Source organism: Pseudorca crassidens, chromosome 17 (assembly GCF_039906515.1).
Source record: "Pseudorca crassidens isolate mPseCra1 chromosome 17, mPseCra1.hap1, whole genome shotgun sequence".
Classification (NCBI taxonomy): Eukaryota; Metazoa; Chordata; class Mammalia; order Artiodactyla; family Delphinidae; genus Pseudorca; species Pseudorca crassidens.
The window spans coordinates 57545324-57564673 of NC_090312.1; the positions used below are offsets into that span (position 1 = coordinate 57545324).

Genomic DNA, 19350 nt, shown 5'->3' on the forward strand with positions numbered 1-19350 from the left:
GGTGGAAGGGGCAGAGAAGCTACCGATCAGTAAAATTAGAGAAATCCTCTAATCAAGAGATAAGGGCCTAAACTGATGCAACCGTCTGGGGACAGAGAGGAGATAGTTCAACACCGTTTAAGCAGAATGAAGACGGTATCAATACCAACTGGTTATGAAGTTTGAGAAAGAGAAAGGAAGCAAAAAAAATCATTCTGAAATTTCTAGCTTTGGTGGCTGACTGGAACACCATTTATTAGAACAAAGAATACAGAATAAGGGAGCAGGAAAAAGTCAACCTAAGGACATGCTGATCTTAAGACACTTACAAGCAATGTAGACAAGAAATTTTTAGTAGATGATTAGATGAACAATTTGTTAATCAAGGAGGCCTATAAAACAGATAAAAGGTTTGGGAGCTTATTGGTTAGGTATTAAAAGCATAGTAAAGAAGATTCACTTTTTGAGATAATATATATTCACAGCATGGTACCTAGATGCTAGACCCTGCCTTAGGTATGAGGAAAACAGAGTCCCTACCAAGTCACATAAGGGAATATGAAGATTGGTGAGGATCTAATCCCCAAAAAACATTTGGGGTATAAATGAAAAAAGAATCAGAAAAGATTGAAGATGAATTTCCAAGAGAACAACAAATATGTAACACAGGGAACATGGCACAACAGCAAAGAGGTTAAAGAAGGATAAAGATGAGGTGTGTCCAAAGCTTTCCAATTAAAATAGAATTTGGCTAGCAACCCCAGATATAACTTCCTCTAATATTCCACTAGATAATACCTACAAAACAGAATAAAACAAAAATTCATATACATATGACTCTAAACAAGAGAAAACATAGTGCCAAAATCAGGGAGGAATTTCAACAATAAGGCAAATGGAACTAACTTAAAATAATAACAGCTCTTAGAACACTCAGGCTTTGCCTTGTATCTTTCTGGATTAAAAAAAAAAAGATATACCCTCTCTTTCATTCTATGACTGTGACTCATTGAGTCACACAGTCTCTATAAATCTATCATTAAACTATGTTGGCTACCTATGCACCTACTGCAAACAAAAGTGCTGTTTCTTCTGAGATGGTCAGAGGACAGTTATTTTATCCATTCTGTTCCTTTACCCCTGTCCAGCACTGTCTTGTATAAGGCAAGAAATTGGTGGGTAGTGGTGGTTTGGCTAGTAATAGCACAAAGCATCGTAGCTTGCGTAATTACAGAGGTTTTCATGGAACACGTTTGGTATTGTAATTTTCCTTATATTCCATAAGTACAAAGAATCAGAGAATCAGGTAGTGAGGGGTAGAAAATACCACATCAGTACCACACAACTTTACTAGTTAAATGCTTAAAAGAACCTGGGAATTGGGCTGGGAGCCGTGTACATCAACTTACTAATGAATGAAGATTTTAGGAAGGGAATTATCTACTATATAAGCAGCTAAGAAATGAAACCAAGAGCAACTTCCTAAGCCCTATTTGTTGGCAAACACCAAGTCTAGAAACCCGGTGCTCATTCAAGGAGAAGAGATAAAAATTGAAAGGAATCCCATGGAAAAAATCTTATAACCTTTTAAGGAAAAGCATAACTTTTGAAATAATTGCCTATAGGAAACAGAAGAAAAAAGTTATTGTTATTTCAGAAAACCGTTTGGTATTCGCACATCTTGGAATAAGACAATCCTGTATTACATAATTTACTACAGAAAAAAAAGATAAAACGGGAAATGGAATAAGATGGAATGAAAACATTAGAATTAAGAAACTTGGGTTATCTGGTACTGAAGCCCATTGTTGAGAAGAATATGCAACAGAGACTGATTATGACCCAGAATGCCTAAAGAAAAAATGTGCCAAGCCCCGTCCTTTACAGAAAAAGTCTGCCAATCCCAGCTCTACACTCTTCCTGTTTTTCACTTATAATACTTTTTTTTTATCGATCTGACATCTCCCAGCTTGAGGGCTCAAATTAATATCCTGAATCCTTTGTTAATGTAAAAAACTGACAAAGCCCTAAATCTTTAAATTAGTTCAAACTAAAACCATATGCATAGTTTTTTTTTATCATACTACAGCTAGTTTCCAAGTTCAGCATTCTTTGTGCTATGAGATAACTTAAGGTTTACAGACTTTCCCCTTACCTATCTGTAGTAAGAAGAGCCAGGCTATGAATATCTTTTTTTTCATTTGCATGTTTATGCAGTTCATCAATATAATCCATAAGTTTCTTTTCAGTTTGTTCAGCTTTCCATCTCTTCTCTCTCTCTTGATCTAGTTCCTCAACTAGTGCCTGAAAGAAAACAATATTGTTATGTGAAATTGGAAAAGTTACCTAACCTCTCACTGCCTCAATTTTCTCATTTATAATGTGGGAATAAGAGCATCTAATTCAAAGGGCTGTGGTGAGAATTAACCAAAAGAATGGAAGTAAAGCATGCAGAACAGTGTCTGGCACAAAATATCCACTCAATAGATGTTAGCTGCTATTATTATTGTCATAATGATTTTTATTATTTTCTAAATATTAAGGCCTTTATACCTAAGAATAAGGAGACAAAACCAATAGCATGAAAGGTGTGAACTGTTTCAAAAAGTAATCATAGTATTGGAAGAATAGTGCACATTACAATCCTAAGTATAACCAGTTGTTCACAGTAAAATAAGGGTAAGTTAATAAAAAATATAAAATAAATCAATGTATGCTAAAAATTCTTAACAACATGTGAATGATTAAGGAAAATATTGAAGAATTTTAAAATTCTTGAATGCCTCTTAATCTGGAATCCATGGGTCCAAAACTGGGTTTCAGGAGAGCCCATGAATACCCTGAAATTATATACAACATTTTATGAGTTTCTCTAAGGAAGTTTCTCTGCAAAAACCCATAGATTTCCTTAGATATTTAAAGGAGTCTGAGACTCATAAGTTAGGAACCACTGCTTTAGGAAGAATTCAAAAATTCAGACATGTTTTCTCCTCCACAAGCATACAACAAAATGATTTCACTGAAATCTGATCTTAAATAAATGTGTAATTTCCATTCCTTTAAAAATTACAAAAATAGTAACATTACACAAAATCTGGAAATCAGGAAGGGGAAAATAACCCAACCGCAACACCCAATAAAATTACACAAAATATTTTTTTGCTCATAAAAACATGCATAGTTTTTCTGGGACTAACTTCGAATTTAAAAATAAGATTATTCATATCCAATTTTTTCTTAATCTCTTAAATCATACCCGGTAAGTGGCATTTTCTGAGCTACCGTTGTTTACTTTAATTATTTCAGTCTTCTGCTTTTCTGATTCTTCTAATATATTATTGTTCACTAAAGATGATCTTATGTGTAATTCTTTAAAGAAAGGTGGTTTCATTTTACGATTACAACTGCAAAGAAAAAAACCACAAAAAATAACTCAAAGAAATGTATAATACTTATAACTATTTTTCACAACTTAGGTAATGACAATCCAGCATAAAGAGAGCCTTTTCTATAAATTTATATGAAAGTACTGACTAAATTTGAGGCTGCAAGGCTGAAAAGTCAAATCTTTTGACATTAGAATAGTAAAAAAAATATTACCATGAGATACCTTTAAGAAAGAAGCCAGCAATAGTAACTTCTGTGTGCCTTATCTGAATTCCTAGAACTAAAAGAAGTACCTTATAAAAGCATTGTTGTTTTTACTGTGGCGCTTAACAGTTTGAATAGTTTTGGAATAATATGGGATTTTTGATCTTCGAGGAATTTTTCTATTGCATTCTTTTCTGTTTCCACAGTCACTTTCAGAAGTCACATCTGTGTCTCTTCTTGGTCTGAGATCTTTCTCAGGAACATTATCTATTAAAGAATTAGAAGTCTAGAATAAAAAAAAACAAAGTTTTTTTAAAGTTTAATTCGGTATAAAAGAACATAATTTGACATTTTCTAAAATGTTGTAACTTTTTACAAGATTAAAGATTTATAAACTAGGTATGTTTGGAATTAAAGACAAAGGATTCAACTTCTGGTATGCACAAGTAAGCTCCTATGAGGTTGATGCTCTCAAGATAACAATTACAAACTGGGGAAAAATACAAACAAAACAACAACAACACTACTTGGAATCCTGGAAAGTGAACAAAAGTAGTCTTATTCTAGAGGAGAGTAGACACCGGGAAATATGACCAGAATGGATTGTTTCTGCTTTATGGCTTTTATCCTAAGAAAACAGCACAATTGGCACTACGTAGGGAGTCTTAAAACTCAAGTGGGAAACCCACAAACTTTTGGGTCTGAAGAATCTGAGGATAGTATGGAATAGACTGCAAGAAGCCCAGCAAAGGATAAAAAAAAGCAGCAGTTAGTCAAAGCAAGTTAAATGCTTGCTATAACAAAACTATTAACACTCTTTGGAGGCCTATAGCAGCATCTCGATTCTCCACAAAGTAACATTCACACTGTCCAGGACAAAATCCAAAATTACTCACAGTAGGAAGAACCAGGAATATATGACCTATTCTCAAGAGAAATGACAATCAGTGGAGACCTGAGAGGACCTAAATGCTCAAATAAGCACAGAACTTTACAACAGTGATCATAAGTATGCTCAATGATATAAAAAGTGCTTATCATGAATGAAAAGGAAATTCAGCAGACAAGTAAAAATTATTTTAAAAAATGGAAATTTTACAACTGAAAAATACAATGTCTAAAGTAAAAATTGACTGGCTGGACTAATACAGAATGAGGTGATAAAAGAAAGAATATGTAAACCTGAAAAGAGTTCAGTGGACTTATTCAATATGAAGAATACAGAGAAAAAAGTTGATAAAACCGACAGAGCATCAGGGGATTGTGGGACACCTCAAAAGGTCTAAATGGAATTTGAAAAAAGAGGAAAGAGAATGGGACAGAGAAATATTTGAAGCAATGATGTCCAAAAATTCCGAAATTGAGTGAAAACATAAATTTACATTGCATAATGATAAAAGAATCAGTTAAATAGGAAGAAAAAGTAGTCATAAATGTGTATGTGCTTAGTAAGAGAGCTTTAAAATATGACAAGCAAATGTTGAGAGAATTAAAGGAAAAAAAAGACAAATCCACAATCATAGTTGAAGAATCTAACATCTCACATGCAACTGATAGAACTAGACAATAAAAATCAGTAAAATTAAAACTGCTGCTTATTAAAAGACCCTTAAGGAAGTGAATAGCAACCCACAGATTGGGAGAAAATATATTTGACAAAACATTAGTATTCAAGATATAAAATGAATTCCTATAACTCAGTAATAGACTAATCACTCAATAAAAATGTGGGCAAAATTTCTGAACACTGCACAAAAGATTCAATAAGTACATGAAAAAGTGCTTAACATCACTGATCATTAGTGAAATGCAAATTAAAGTCACAATGAATATCAGTATACACCCACTAGAATGGCTAAAATAAAATCAGTGCTAACACCAAACATTGGTGAGGATATGGAACGACTGGAACAGTCAGTTTACATTGTTGGTGGGAATAAAATGGAACAATCACCTTGGGAAAGCTCTGGCAGTTTCTTATATAACTAAACAAACACCTACCCTATAATCTAGAAATTCTAGTTCTAGCTATTTACTGAAGAGAAATGAAGACCTAAGTTCACAGAAAGACTTGTACTGTAATTTCATAGCAGTTTTATCCACAAACCTGGAAAGAACCCAGTGGTATATCAATAGGGATAATGGAAAAATAAACTGTGGTATACCCATACAACGGAATACCACGCAGCGATAAAAACAAACTACTGATACACATAATAATGGACTGATTTCAAGGTTATTCTGAGTGAAAGAGGCCTTACACAAAAGAGTATATACACTGTATGATTCCACTTATAGTAGGTTCTGGAAGGAGTATTAAATAGTCTATAGTCAAAAAAAATGAGAAAAGTGATGGCGAGGGTGGGGAGTGCAGTAGAGGAACCCCTGTGAGCAGCAGCACAAGGGAACATTTTAGGACAGTGACGCTCACCTTCATAAACGTTTGGGTAACAGGCCTATGTACTGTCAATTCAGGGAATACACACATCTCTGTTTTACATCAAAAGTAAAAAAAAAAAAAAGTGAAAGTAAAAAAAACTGTAAAAAAATACTGAACTATAATGATATGATATGCAGGCTTAAGTATTTAGGGGGAAGTATACTGATACGTGTGATTCACTTTAAAATGTGTCATAAAATAAGATAGTTTGATAAATGAGTAGATGCATAGACATATGATGAAATAAGTAGAGTAAAATGTTGATGGTGGAATCTAGTTGGTGGGTATCCTGCTAATTCACTAAGAAATTCTCTTAAATTTGCTCTAAGTTTTAAAATGTTCATAATAAAATGGTGGGGATAAAATGAAAACTTAAAGACAAAACAGCCTTTCACAGACAGAATTCTCAAAATCAGTGTAACAATTATAAGTCCAGTAATTAAGAAGAATAACCATCATTATATTATAGCATATTTTCAGTAACTTTATGACTTCACTTATAATTTAAGTGTATATATCAACTGAAATTCAAATTGTATGTTTACCCTTTATACCAAGTAAGTTAACAAACAAGAAGTCCTTCTCCTAAACAATTTTATATGCATAGCAACAAATCATCCTTTTTCCTCCAGAGAGCTAGACTCCTATTCGTAGTTATAAAGTAGGAAGAATTATCACTAACTGAATAAGAAGCATGACAATGGAAAGAATACCAGATTGGATATCAGGACATTTGCGTTTGAAGTTCAACTCTGCCTCACTAAAATAAAGGACTCTTAAATAAACTGAGTTTCTTTTCTATATAACAAGAACAACGATATACTAATCTCTATCTACTTGATTGAGTTATTGTGAGAATGAAATGAGGATGGCATAAGAGAAGCTGAAAATTTCACTTCAAATTTAGGTTATTAAGCTTAAATCTAAGTTCTGACATTGAGAAAGAAGAGTCAGCCATTCTAAGATGGAAGATGAAACCTGAAGAGATGAAGAGCCTAGTACCTCAGTAATATGTTATCAATGATGTCAAAGAATGCATCTGCCAGCATTCTTGTCCCAGTTCTACTACAATCTACCTCTGTGGCCCAAATTGAAATCTCTAGGGATTTTTGGCACACAGAATCCTTATAGTCTTATTCACGCACCCACCTAAGGTAGACCTCATGTTTATCAAGCATTGCTAATGTTATAGCTAAGACAATAGTTCAGGATTATTAACAACCCATCGAACCATAATCATTCCATAAGCATTTTCCACTACCCACCCCCATTTTGAGAAAAAATTTAAATATTAAAATTCAACTACAAATTTCTAGGTCAAACTGACTTTTGACTAATAGCCTTTTGGGCCTATCCCACAGTCTTTCTCCTCCATGTCCAGGTAGGGGATAAAGGAAAAATCCGTTGCATTCTGGGAGTTGTAGTGTTCAAGGAAACAACTGTCAGTATAGGTCAGAGCAAGGATGCTAGAGAGAAGGTTGGAGACTCAAATAGTAGTAAATTCTAGGAATTACGGATCAACCACATAGTTCAAAATTTCTAAAAACCAGAGAACTAGTAGCAGGGGTAAAAAAGGATTAGTATTTCAAGAAAGCAGAGGTTATTTGGTAAGGGTCTGCTGTAAACAGGAAATGAAGCAGGAATTATATAAAATAACTTGCCATTTAGCTATAGGTTATAGAAGTGGCTTTGACCATGAAACAACTGAAGAGAAAGTAGAGGCCAAAAGTAGCTCACATATCCTCTATGTTAATAAGCACTGAATCCAAAGAGTTCTATTTACTTGAAATAAAAGGTGGGTGGGTGGAAATAATAACAAATAATTCCTTTGTTGCAGAACAACAAAAGAATTACATAATGAAGATTTGAAGGAGGACATTAAGGAAAATGAGTGAAAAAAGTATGTTTTTTCTACCACTACTACTACAATAGAATCCTATTTTAAAGAAAAAAAATAAACATACACACCAATGCAATAAATATAGACTGTTTCTGGTGGGTCAGCTTGTATGCAATTTTATTGCACATTTTTTTTACTATTTTTTTCTCCAACAAACACACTGCTTAGAAAAGTAGGAAAAATATTTACTTCACTGAGAAGCTGTAAAATTTGGTCATCTAATTTCTGAAGTTTCATCTCATTCTGAAAATCATTTTCATTATTAACTTTCTCTGGCTCAGAAGGACACACAGATATAAAGGATGTCAAACCAGTATCTGCTGGTGTACTTACAAAGTGATCCAAGGGAGCTACCTCATCGATAGGTGGTGTTACCACTGGCATACCATCAGAGATCTAGGACACAGAAACAAACCAAAATGCTTTAAATTTACATTTATTTATTAATTAAAATTTGAAGATATCTTTTATATTAGGGAAAAAAAACATACTATACCTCATTTTCACTTATATTTAGGGGAGAGTCAGAAGAAACTAAATTATCCGAAAGACCTTCAAAGCACTGTAGGTGTGATGAGTTTATTTCTGCCATATTTACTGGTTCACCAAATATGTTCTTACAATCTAGGATTCTAAGCTGTGGCAAAGTCTGGAGCATAACTGCTCTGTACCCTTGGAAACAAATCATTCAAAATGAAAACTCAAGCATAAAAAGAAAGGTTAATTATTTCTAGAATGAAGTAAATTTATCAGCTACCAGATATATCACCTGAATGATAAAATTAGTCCTGGAATGCAACTAATAAACGTGTAATAAAAAACTACTTAGTTCTTCTCCAGTACATAATCATTAAATACGAAACAAACAAAACACTACCCCCCAATCCCTCCCAAACAACCCTCCTGATGAAAGTCAGAAAGTTAAAAAATCATCATTTCTGGATCTATCTTTTATAAAATTGCTGTAAAGCTATAAATGCATGAAACCAGTAGCAATTTATTCCAGACAGAAAACCAAATATAGCTCTTGTTTATTTGTAATATGATTAGTACAGATGTAAATCAGGATGATGAGAATAACAATCAGAGAAGCAAGAATTTTGCTAGTGAGGCCATAAGCATTAACAAACTTAAACATTCCTACTTTCTCCTCTTAAATTCTATATAACTAGGATTAAAACAGACACTCTATCAAGTATTTAAGAATATGTTTATTTTCCCTAATTACATATGAGAAGTCTGGCAAATTAACATTAATTTGGTGTTTAGGCTAATAGAAACACTTCAATTCTGATAAATTTTAAAACCAAGTAAAATAAAGTGGTTGGAAGAACTACAAAAGAAAGAAGTCTGGAAAATTCATGTTAGAAATTTTGAGGAAAGAAAAGTAATTTCAGTAATAATTCTGGGGGGAGGGCAACTATGTTCAGAGAAATACCTCATCTAGGAAAGAAAGTGAAAAACAAAGGTTCAAACTACAGGAACTAGAGGTTCTTGAGACGAGATTATTAGGAAAAAAATCCAACTTGTGGGTCAGTAAATTAAAGTTGTCTTAGGAATAAGGTTTTTTTTCCAAGAAAAGAGTTTCCCCCCAAAATGGAAATCTGCTCTGATTTTTAGGGAGACTCTATCATTATATGGGCTTAGGAAAATAGTTGATCTCAAATCTAATATATTCTTCTGCAAAGTAAAATTATCAAAATAGGTTTCCATTCTGGGAAAAGCCTTCTCATAGCTGCATATTAATGAGAACACAGCCTCTGCAGCCAACTTCTACCCAAACACATCTTTAGAATGTATATTCATATTCTACGTTTGTATCTTATTGTTGGGTTAAGCACTTTGAGATAAATAAGTTCTAGAAATGGCAGTCTGGTCTGCTTTATCTTTGCTAACCTCAATGATTTTGAATTAGATCAAATGGCATTTCAGCAGCATCTTCTATATATCTTGTATCTTAATAAGTCTAAGCTCATATTAAGTTTAAGATTTCTTCTTAAAAAAGTCATTTACTTGTTAATAATTTAACACATTCACATGGTGTAAAATTCAAAAGGTATTCAGTAAAAAGTTTTCCTAACATTTCCTGATTCCTAGATGCCCTTTTCTCATTTCCTGATCCCTACCTACCTAATACTGAAGTTAGCCACTATTATCAGATTTTTGTGTATCCTTCTAGGTATTTTATATATATATATACTCAGCAAACACACACACACACACGTTATCCTTTGCACACAGATGGGAGCGTATTATACACAATGTTTCGCAACTTGCTTTTCTTTCTCTTAACAGTAATATATCTTGGAGATAAATGCTTATCAGTAGCTAAAGAGATTCTATATTCTTTTTTATGGCTGCTTAGTATTATACTATAAGAATATATCATAAGCACAATTTAATTTTGAGGCATTCACTTATCAAATATAAAACTGTCTAAAGAGAATTACTTATCTCTTCAGCTTGTGTTCCTCTTTTAACAGCAATTTAATTTGTCTTAATAAAATAATTTATTTGCAATTATACTTTTCCAAATACATAATAAAAAGTTGCAAAGCTTAAGACAAATTCAAGGAGGTCATAAATACAAGTTGCAGGAAATAAAGGAGCTCTGAAAATCAACTGTTACAAAAAGTATTAAATTAATTGATCATACCTGGCAAATGACAGACAGGATTATCTTCTCCATTTTTCTCCAAAATAAGATTAGTCAAGAAGCGCAATCCTACCGTACACTGAAGTAGGTGATGGATACTATCTATACAATTACTATGTAGGTCAATATATCTAAGTTTATGTTTAATTCCATGAAGGGGCATCAAACCTGCAACAGGAAAAAAAATGTTTTTGATGTCACAACAGTAATTTTTCTAACAGCTAACTAAAAATAATTTTTATATAGGTTGTATTTCAAGAGGCAAAGGAGTAGCATTAATAAGACCCTTCTGTAAACAGCTATATCTAATGAACAGGGTATCAGCAAAGTCAATTGTTGTTTTGAAGAAACAAAGGTTTGGCATCTCTTTGAGCCTTAGCCCAGGCGTACCTGGGCTGTTTAAACAAAACAAATGGGCCTCCCCAGGCCCATGTACTTTTATGAGAATAAGAATAAAGCGATGGCTTCAGGCTCTCAATCAACACATTATTTTTAATTAGGAGACATAAGCTAACACTCCAATTTCATTGGTTTGAGCATAAAATAAATATAAATAGCACCCATTTGATTTAGCTCCCTGGTAACATTTCTTGCATGAGATTATCTAGAGCATGGTAATGTTAGAAACTAGGTTTGTAGCAGAGGCTACTGGTTCCTGGCACATCTCCCTGGCCAGCCTGACTTCACTGCAGCTGTGGTGGACAGGGGCCATGCCTCAGAATTTTCTTTAAAATGGAGCTTGTTGAGCAAGAGTTTAGCTCAGAAATGTGAAGGAGTTAACACCTCCAGGAACCCCTCAACAAAAGGAGAATCATCCATGGCTGAATGCCCTAGCCTTCCTTCTTTTGGAAGGACCATTCTGAGATACACTCTACACTGTTCTGATGAAGGTCTTATTTTTCAATTTTGCCTAGTTTAGTACTCTCCATGTATAAATTCAACTTTACTCACCTTCCCCCCCCCTTCAATTTCTTCAACCTGACTGGAATACTCTTCTCTCCTCAATGATCTTTATCATATCTGGCTAACTTCTACTCATCTTTTTTACAGGGTTGCCTCTTATTTTCTTCATAGTCCTCATCACTAACTTCTGTTCATTGTCACACCCTCAGAAAAGTCTTTGACCACTCACTACAGGATCAGATTTCCCGTCAAGCATTCTTATGAGTACTCAGCATTTCTTCTTAATTTACTACCACATTTCTAAGTTCCTGTTCCATGTTACTGGTTCTTTCTCTTATATTGCAACTTCATGTCCCTTTTACGTTTTGATTTTAAAGTGCCCCAGGGCGCATTCCTGGTCGCCCCCTCCTCTATTCATACACTCTTCAGAATCTCCTATAGTGTCACAGCAACAAACAGCACTGATGTGCCAAATCTACAACACCAACCCTGATGCCCTACCCCCAAATCGCAGGTCATACACATACACACACACATATCTAATAGGGCTCTCGAATTTAAGATAGGATCCTTCATTCTTACCCCTTCATCTCTAAACCTGTTCCTCCTCCAATCTTCCCTATATCAGGAAATAGTACCATCAACCACCTGTTACTACAAAGATAACTCTTAATTATCTTTGATTCCTTTTCCCTTCATCTCCTCATCTCAATCCATCAGCAAGTTCTATGAACTCCACATGCAAAACATAATGTATTTACTCCTCTACATTGTTTCCATCCTAGTCCAAGTCTCCATCATCTCTCATCCAGACCACGGGAAGAGCTTCTTGCCACCTGACTTTCACCGTCCTACTGAAGTCCATTCTTCACCCACTCAGCAGCCAAAGTGATCCTTTAAACAGATGTATTGAGTCACTTACTTGTTTAAAGCCTTCCAATGGTTTCCTATTGTACTTAGAATAATATACAAACTTTTTACCCTGCTTACGATGCTGTACGTGATCTGACTTTTGCCTGTTTTGTTATCTCTTTTCTTAGCACATTAATCCCTCATTTGCTATGCTCTAGCCACAGTAGCCTTCTTACTGCCTTTATCATGGCAAGCTTGATCATGCCTTAGTGTTTTTGTATGTTCTTAATCGTATGAACTGTCATTATTTACTTACTGAAGTGTTTCTGAACATATAAAATATTATCATTCTAAGAATTATCTATTAGAACTTATAGGTTTGCAGAAAATATATACAGTAGAGTTTGATGTGCTTTAACAAACATATACGGTTATGTAAACCCTACAATGGAGACACAGAACATTTTCATCACCCAAATCACTGTGTCCCTACGTAAATCAATCTTCTCTCCTCATCTTCAACCCCTGGTAACTAATGATCTCATTCTGCCCCTGTATCTTTGGTTTTGTCAGAATATCATATACATGGAATCATACAGCGTAATCTTTTGTGTCTGGCTCCTTTCACTTAGTATAATTATTTTTAGATTTATCTATGTTGCCGCATATATCAATAGTTCATTCCTTTTTATTGCCAAGTAGTGTTCCATCCTGTGGATGTATCACAATTTGTTTATCCATTTACCAGGTGATAGACAAATGGGTGGTTTCTAGTTTTTGGAGATTATGAATAATCATATAAACATGATTATATTAAAAAGTAATATAATCATATTAACATTCATGTACAGGTCTTTGATTAGACATGTTTTCATTTTTCTTAGGTAAACAACTAGAAGTAGAAATGCATGATTATACGCTAAGTATTTGTTTAACATTATAAGAAACCTTCAAACTGTTTTCCAAAGTAGTTTTACCATTTTGAATTCTACCAGTGATGTATGCAACCTCTAGTTGCTCCACAATCTCACCAGTGTTTTGTATTTTAAGTTTTTAAAAGTATATCTACTCTAGTAGGTATGAAGTGGATCTCATTATGATTTTAATTTGCATTTCCTTAATTACTAAGGATGCTAAACATTTTTTTAAATCATGGGCTCGTTTGCAACTTGGATATCCTCTTGGGGAAGGGTCTGCTCAAATCTTTTGCTTATTTGTTGGGGTGGTTTGACATGACCTCATTTATTTATTTTACTTCCCCACTACAATGTAAGCCCTGTGATAAGAACTTTATCTATTTGTTGTTATTTTTTCATCACTATAGAAGTAAATGAATGCACTATATTATCCAAAATTAACATTTTTCAGTTAAGGAAATTGCATCCAAAGAACAATATACTTTGCTCAGCATCACACAGCAGAGACAGAGCTACAGTTAATACTCAATTCTAATACTTCCACATTTTGGGGGAAAAAGGTTTTTAAAAATTAAAATACTGTTGCTACTTTGGTTAAGGGTAGGGACTAGGTCATTGTATTTTATTCTTTTGTGTACTAAATACCTGGCATAGGGTCGTATTTTTCTAGCAGGGGAGAAGAACAAACAAATGAATAAGACTGTTTCAAATACTGATAAGGATTATGAAGATAATTAGAGAAATTCTGCTAGTTCTGACAGATAATTTTAAGAATTATCATAAAACTCCGTTCATTTTATCAGTGTATCACTTTAATCAATTAAAAGATTAACAAGTTTTAACCTTCTTATATATGGTAAAGTCAAAAAGAAAATTAAAAAAAAATCCTGGGACTTCCCTGGTGGTCCAGTGGTAAAGAGTCCACCTTCCAATGCAGGGGACGCGGGTTTGATCCCTGGTCAGGGAACTAAGATCTCACATGCTGCAGGGCAACTAAGCCTGCGTGCCACAACTATTGAGCACCTCAACTAGAGAGCCTGCATGCCACAAACTGCAGAGCCCATGTGCTCTGGAACCCGCGTGCCACAACTATGGAGCCCATGTGCCACAACTATGGAGCCCACGTGCCACAGCTAGAGAAGAAAAACCTGCATGCCACAGGTAGAGAGAAGCCCACACACCACAATAAAAGATCCCGCATGCCTCAACTAAGACCTGACACAGCCAAAAAAATAAATTAAATAAATAATAATAAATCTTTGAAAGAAAAACCTTGATTGTTAATTTGCTATAGCCTTTGGAATGCTATATACCTACACTGTTCAATATGGTAGCACTAGCCACATGTGGCTTTTTAAATTTAAATAAAAATTTAATTAAAATTAAATAAAATTACAAATTCAGTTCCTCAGTGTACTAGCCACATTTCAAGTGCTCAAAGGCCATATCTGTCTACTGATTGCCATACCAGATAGCACAGATACAGGATATTTTCATCATTGTAAAAAGTTCTGCTGGAACTATCTCTCTCTACATAATAGTATATTAATTATCTAAGATTAAAACATTATTCTCCCAAAGTAGGTTCTTTCTAACCAAGTTTTTTCTGTTACTGATTACTCTGGTTTTTATTCCTAGTTTTTTATTCAGCTGTAGCTTTAGCACCAACAAAAAACAAATATGACTGAGAAACACCCTCTAGATAAGATTTTTGGTCAAAAACTGGATTATTCAGTTCTTCAACATGCACAGCTCAGTCTAACTCATTATACATGGCAAATACTCAGCATTATAGAAAACATAAGCATATCAACTTACCACTAAGATCATTTATGTGGTTATAAGATAAATTCAGTCTAGTCAGATTAGTTAGTGCTTTAAGTCCTAAAACAAAATAAAGCCATTATAAGATTCAAATAATCAATTAATTAGTTATATAGTATTACAATACTATTTCAGACTGCTCTGAAGCAAATCTACAGTCTGATAACAGTGAAATCAATTCTGTTGGTATTTTACAAAATATATATTTTTTAAATTGATAACTTTTCTAGAAGAAAACTTTTTATGTAGAGTTTTAGGGTCAGTTTTGAAAAGTTTATGATAATACTTATCCCACTCTTTTGGGAAGAAGATGAAAAATGGACTTAAATCAACTCCCTTATGCAAAGTATTAGATGAAAATCACTTACAAACCTTCTATTCTTGTGATCAAATTGCAGGACAAGTTTAAAGTACGTAGTTTTGTCAGTGTGTTTAGCCCTTCAATTTGACTTATTTGATTAGATGACAGATCTAGATGTTGTAAATTCCAAATGTGATCAATGGCTTTGATCTTCGAGATGTTATTGCAATGAAGATTGATGGCACGAAGGGCTGAATCTAAAGATAACTCTGATATGCTACAAAGGAAAATATATATTTTCAAAAACAAGTAAAAAATGGATTTAAAAATCATGACCAAATAAATAAAATTAACCAAACAGCATGTAGATAGTAAGTATGTACTCTATTCATTCTATAATAAAATCCTTCCTACTTGTGGTAGCCTTGAAATGTCTCATAAGGTACACTGCTTCTTACAACTAACCAGTATTTTGGACCATTATCAAGAGAGGCAAGGGATACCGGGCATTTCTAGCTTTTATATGCAAACAAAGTCATCAGCACTGAGTGAAAGCAGTTATTTGTAAAGTCAGTTCCTGGAATCATAACACCCCAAGTTCAAATCTGCACTCTACCACTTTTGCTGTGTTACTTGAGTAAATGAATTAACCTCTCTAAACCTGTTTCCTCTGCCCATTTAATCCTCACAACAACTCCAAGCAGTAGGTATCTAAGGATGCCACGGTTTACAGAAATTAAATAACTTGTCCAAATTCTTGTACCTATTACCAAATTGAGCCAGTATAAATACAGATCTGGCACTGGAGTTTACAATCTTATTCTCGTCACTGTCTGCTATGTCTGTTTAACCCAGAATGTAGTTGATTTCAAAATAAACCATTAGTTATTGCTATTCGTAGTGAAACAGTCCCTGTCCTCCCTTGCTGAAATTTGGAAAGCATCTCCTCTAAATGGAACTCATCTCTTCATTCTGTCAATTACTGCTATTTTTAACTGGAACCTCTTCTGAAGATAGGAGTTCCAGGAATATAAACTACAGTGCACATAATTCAGAGATGCTTGAACTGGGACACACAATGTCATTGGCATCTGTTCTATGTTCTATAGCAGCTATAGTAAAGCTGTAGGAAATCTAGTAGCAGGAAAATGAGAAGTTTACCAGTCAGGGAGTAAAGGGAAAACAAGGAATTCAAGTTTGCTTCCAAATTTGCATTAAGAATCTCAAATTTAAAATTAAAACATGAAAAGTATGAATAAGTCACAAGGTCATTCAACTTATCCTTTAGTCTTCAGTCTGAAGCACATAAGAACCCCTGGCAGAAAAGATAAAGCATTTCTAAATTTCAAACTGGCAATCTCTAAATGTGACTGTTTCAAATATTTTCCAATTATCTTGCTTCTGTCATTTACTGAGCTATTATTTAATACCAGACGTTATGCTATTAACACATGCTCTTAATGACAGCCATCTAGTTTCTGAAGCATTTCGGTTTCTGGAAATTAGTATTGTGCATATAATGTAGTATAGCCGAAAAAGCAGACAGTGAAATTAGATAGAAATGGTTTTGAATTCAAACTTAATCCACCAGCTGCACGATGTTGGGAAAGTTATAAAGATCCTCTGAATCTCAGATCTGTCCCTCGTAAAGTTACTACCTTGCAGAATTGTTGTGAGGATTTGTGATAATATATGTAACATGCACACATAAATGGCATTCAGTAAATGGCAGCTATTATTAAATATAAATATTCTTTTGAAAAACACCTTCCTGGGGCTTTCTGGCAAATTTTAGATCAGGATCCAGAACAAGTTGCTTTAAGTATCAGCAAGGTGCACAGAGAGGGCAGGCAACAAAGGAACAGTATGTGGAAAGGCACAGAGAAGCCTACTATGGAACTGCCCGCTTGTAGCTTAGTGTGGCTAATCACAGGGTGTAACCGGAGAAAGGGTAAGAGGTAAGACTGAAAAGGCAGCGAGGGACCAATCAGCAACGCAGAACCAAGACCCTAGTATCGTGAACAAATTTGGGCTGCATGAAAGAGGAAAGCAGTGAACTAAATATGTTATGTTTAGTATTTTCAAGAAGTATAACAGTATATGTATCACAGGGCTCTGCAAAGTAATTGGACCAGGAGCTAAGACAATCAAGGCAAAACCAATGAAGAGCAGCAAACTCTTGCTTTACGGCTGCCAGAGATACTACTTTGCCACTTTCTGTCACAGAGAAAGAGCAAAGGATAGGACAGAACCCGCGAAGACCAACAATTATAGGGCAAGCAAAGAAATAGTTGCCAGCAAAGAAAGGAGAACCAGCGAAGAAGGGAGGATGGTCAAACGCCGGCAGGGAACCAGGACGTGGGGCAGTTTCCAGAGTGCTCATTAGTCCCTGGAGGAAAGGAAAGGGGGCTCATTGGATTTGGATCTGGCACTTCAGCAGCGCAGTTGTGGCGGAGAACGGCGGGCGATAGCCAGACGCCTTCGTGTGCGGTCTCGGTAAAGCTGCCCCGCGCCTCCGCTCCACCGAGGCCGCCCGCCGCCCTCGGCCCCTGCCGTGCGGTCTCCGGTAAAGCTGCCCTTTACCTCCGCAGGCCTTTGTCCATGAAGCACAGATCCCCGCAGCGGCTCTCGCCGTCCTCATTCTCGACTTCCGGCTCCACCGGCGCCTCCATGGCACCGGCGACGGCGAGATGGGTCTTAACCGGCGCCCAGCGGCGGGTCTGAAAGGCCGGAACACGCCTCCGGGGTGCGCGGAAGTCCGGCCCTAGGGGGCGGGCCGACTTCCTCCAACCGACAGCCGGCACTTTCCCGCCCCGACGGTGTCGCAAAGCCAGAAGCCTGAGCTTCCCCAACGAGGCCTTCCCTCCCTTTTACGGTATCTACGGCGCGACTCCTGAGACTTGCCGTAAAGCGAAACATTTTGCCTGGCCTGTGGTGGTTGGGCAAGGAATGCGTCTTTCCATTGTGGCTCTTCTGTATGATTTTTGCATTGTAGGCGACTGACTTCTGAAGGCGATTTCACAGCAGTTTGTTTTTACAGACCTGTAGTCTTACAGACCTATAAGTTGTTCCGCCAGGTTATTGCGTCTACTGGATGCCTTACTTGTGCCAGGCACCTCCCTATGCAGTGAGGAATAAGATGAAGGCCATTCTCGTTCCTGGAAGCATTCATAGTTCAGTGGAGGAAACAGAATTGCTGTGCATCAGGGCCAGTGCTAGGAATAGCACAGAAGCATTTAAGCCAACTGTATATTCCTGTGGGTAGTGGGAATGTTTTATAAAAGGAAGTCATCCATAGATGACTGAATAGAGTCTTGCTAGCTCACAGTGTGTTCTGGACAGAATGGCATTCCAGGTAGGAAAACAATACCCAAATAAGGTCCAAGAACCCTCCTGGTTACATTGCTTTCTGGGTCAAGGGAATATTTTTAAATGGAGACAAAATATTTATCTCAACCCTGGACCAGTCACTATCCTAAACTAAAATCTTCCGTGGTTCCTCACTAGTGACGGAAGAAATTTTCACATACTGAGGCATGGGGAAGTCATTCTGGCTTATAGATGATTTGGCTTTATGCTAACTGGAACAGCCTACCTTACGTCAAACATGCATTGTACATCTGCTTTAACCATTAAAGGAAAGAATGCATTTAAAAATCAAAATGGATTAACTGATTCAGATTCAAAATGGAGCTGAGCGGCCTTGTAGATGTGGTTTCAAACACATTCCTGCATCTTCCAGAACTTGAATTTTCTGAACTGTATCAAACTCAAGGACACCACCAGCTGTTTTCAAAACAATATCTGCTAGCAGCTGCCAGCTGCAACATTATGATCTCAAAGTCTCCCCTTGTAACTATGCAACCATTTCAGACCTCAACCTAACCTTGCTTAACAAACACCCTTACTTCTTACCAGCTCCAAGCCCAATTCTTGACAATTTATATAATTTTGCTGTTTTTTGCTTTCCCCATTTTGTTGCCCAGC

The 19350-nt window shown here is 35.7% G+C and overlaps 1 protein-coding gene across 2 annotated transcripts in view; it reads right to left on the reverse strand.

Annotated features, from left to right (window-relative positions):
- Positions 1-18131, reverse strand: part of LRRCC1 (leucine rich repeat and coiled-coil centrosomal protein 1) — a 34492-nt gene extending 16361 nt beyond the window's left edge. The window contains exons 1-9 of one of the 2 annotated variants that reach the window (XM_067711960.1): positions 17947-18131; positions 15435-15640; positions 15057-15122; positions 10567-10734; positions 8407-8582; positions 8244-8306; positions 3660-3856; positions 3236-3383; positions 2135-2283 (exon numbers count right to left, since the gene is read on the reverse strand). In XM_067711960.1, the coding sequence (XP_067568061.1) occupies positions 2135-2283; positions 3236-3383; positions 3660-3856; positions 8244-8306; positions 8407-8582; positions 10567-10734; positions 15057-15122; positions 15435-15640; positions 17947-18035 (1262 nt within the window). In that variant the 5' untranslated portion in view covers positions 18036-18131. The remainder of the gene's footprint in view (positions 1-2134; positions 2284-3235; positions 3384-3659; positions 3857-8243; positions 8307-8406; positions 8583-10566; positions 10735-15056; positions 15123-15434; positions 15641-17946) is intronic. The other variant, XM_067711959.1, reaches the window with a different exon arrangement.
- Between the last annotated feature and the right edge of the window lie 1219 nt (positions 18132-19350).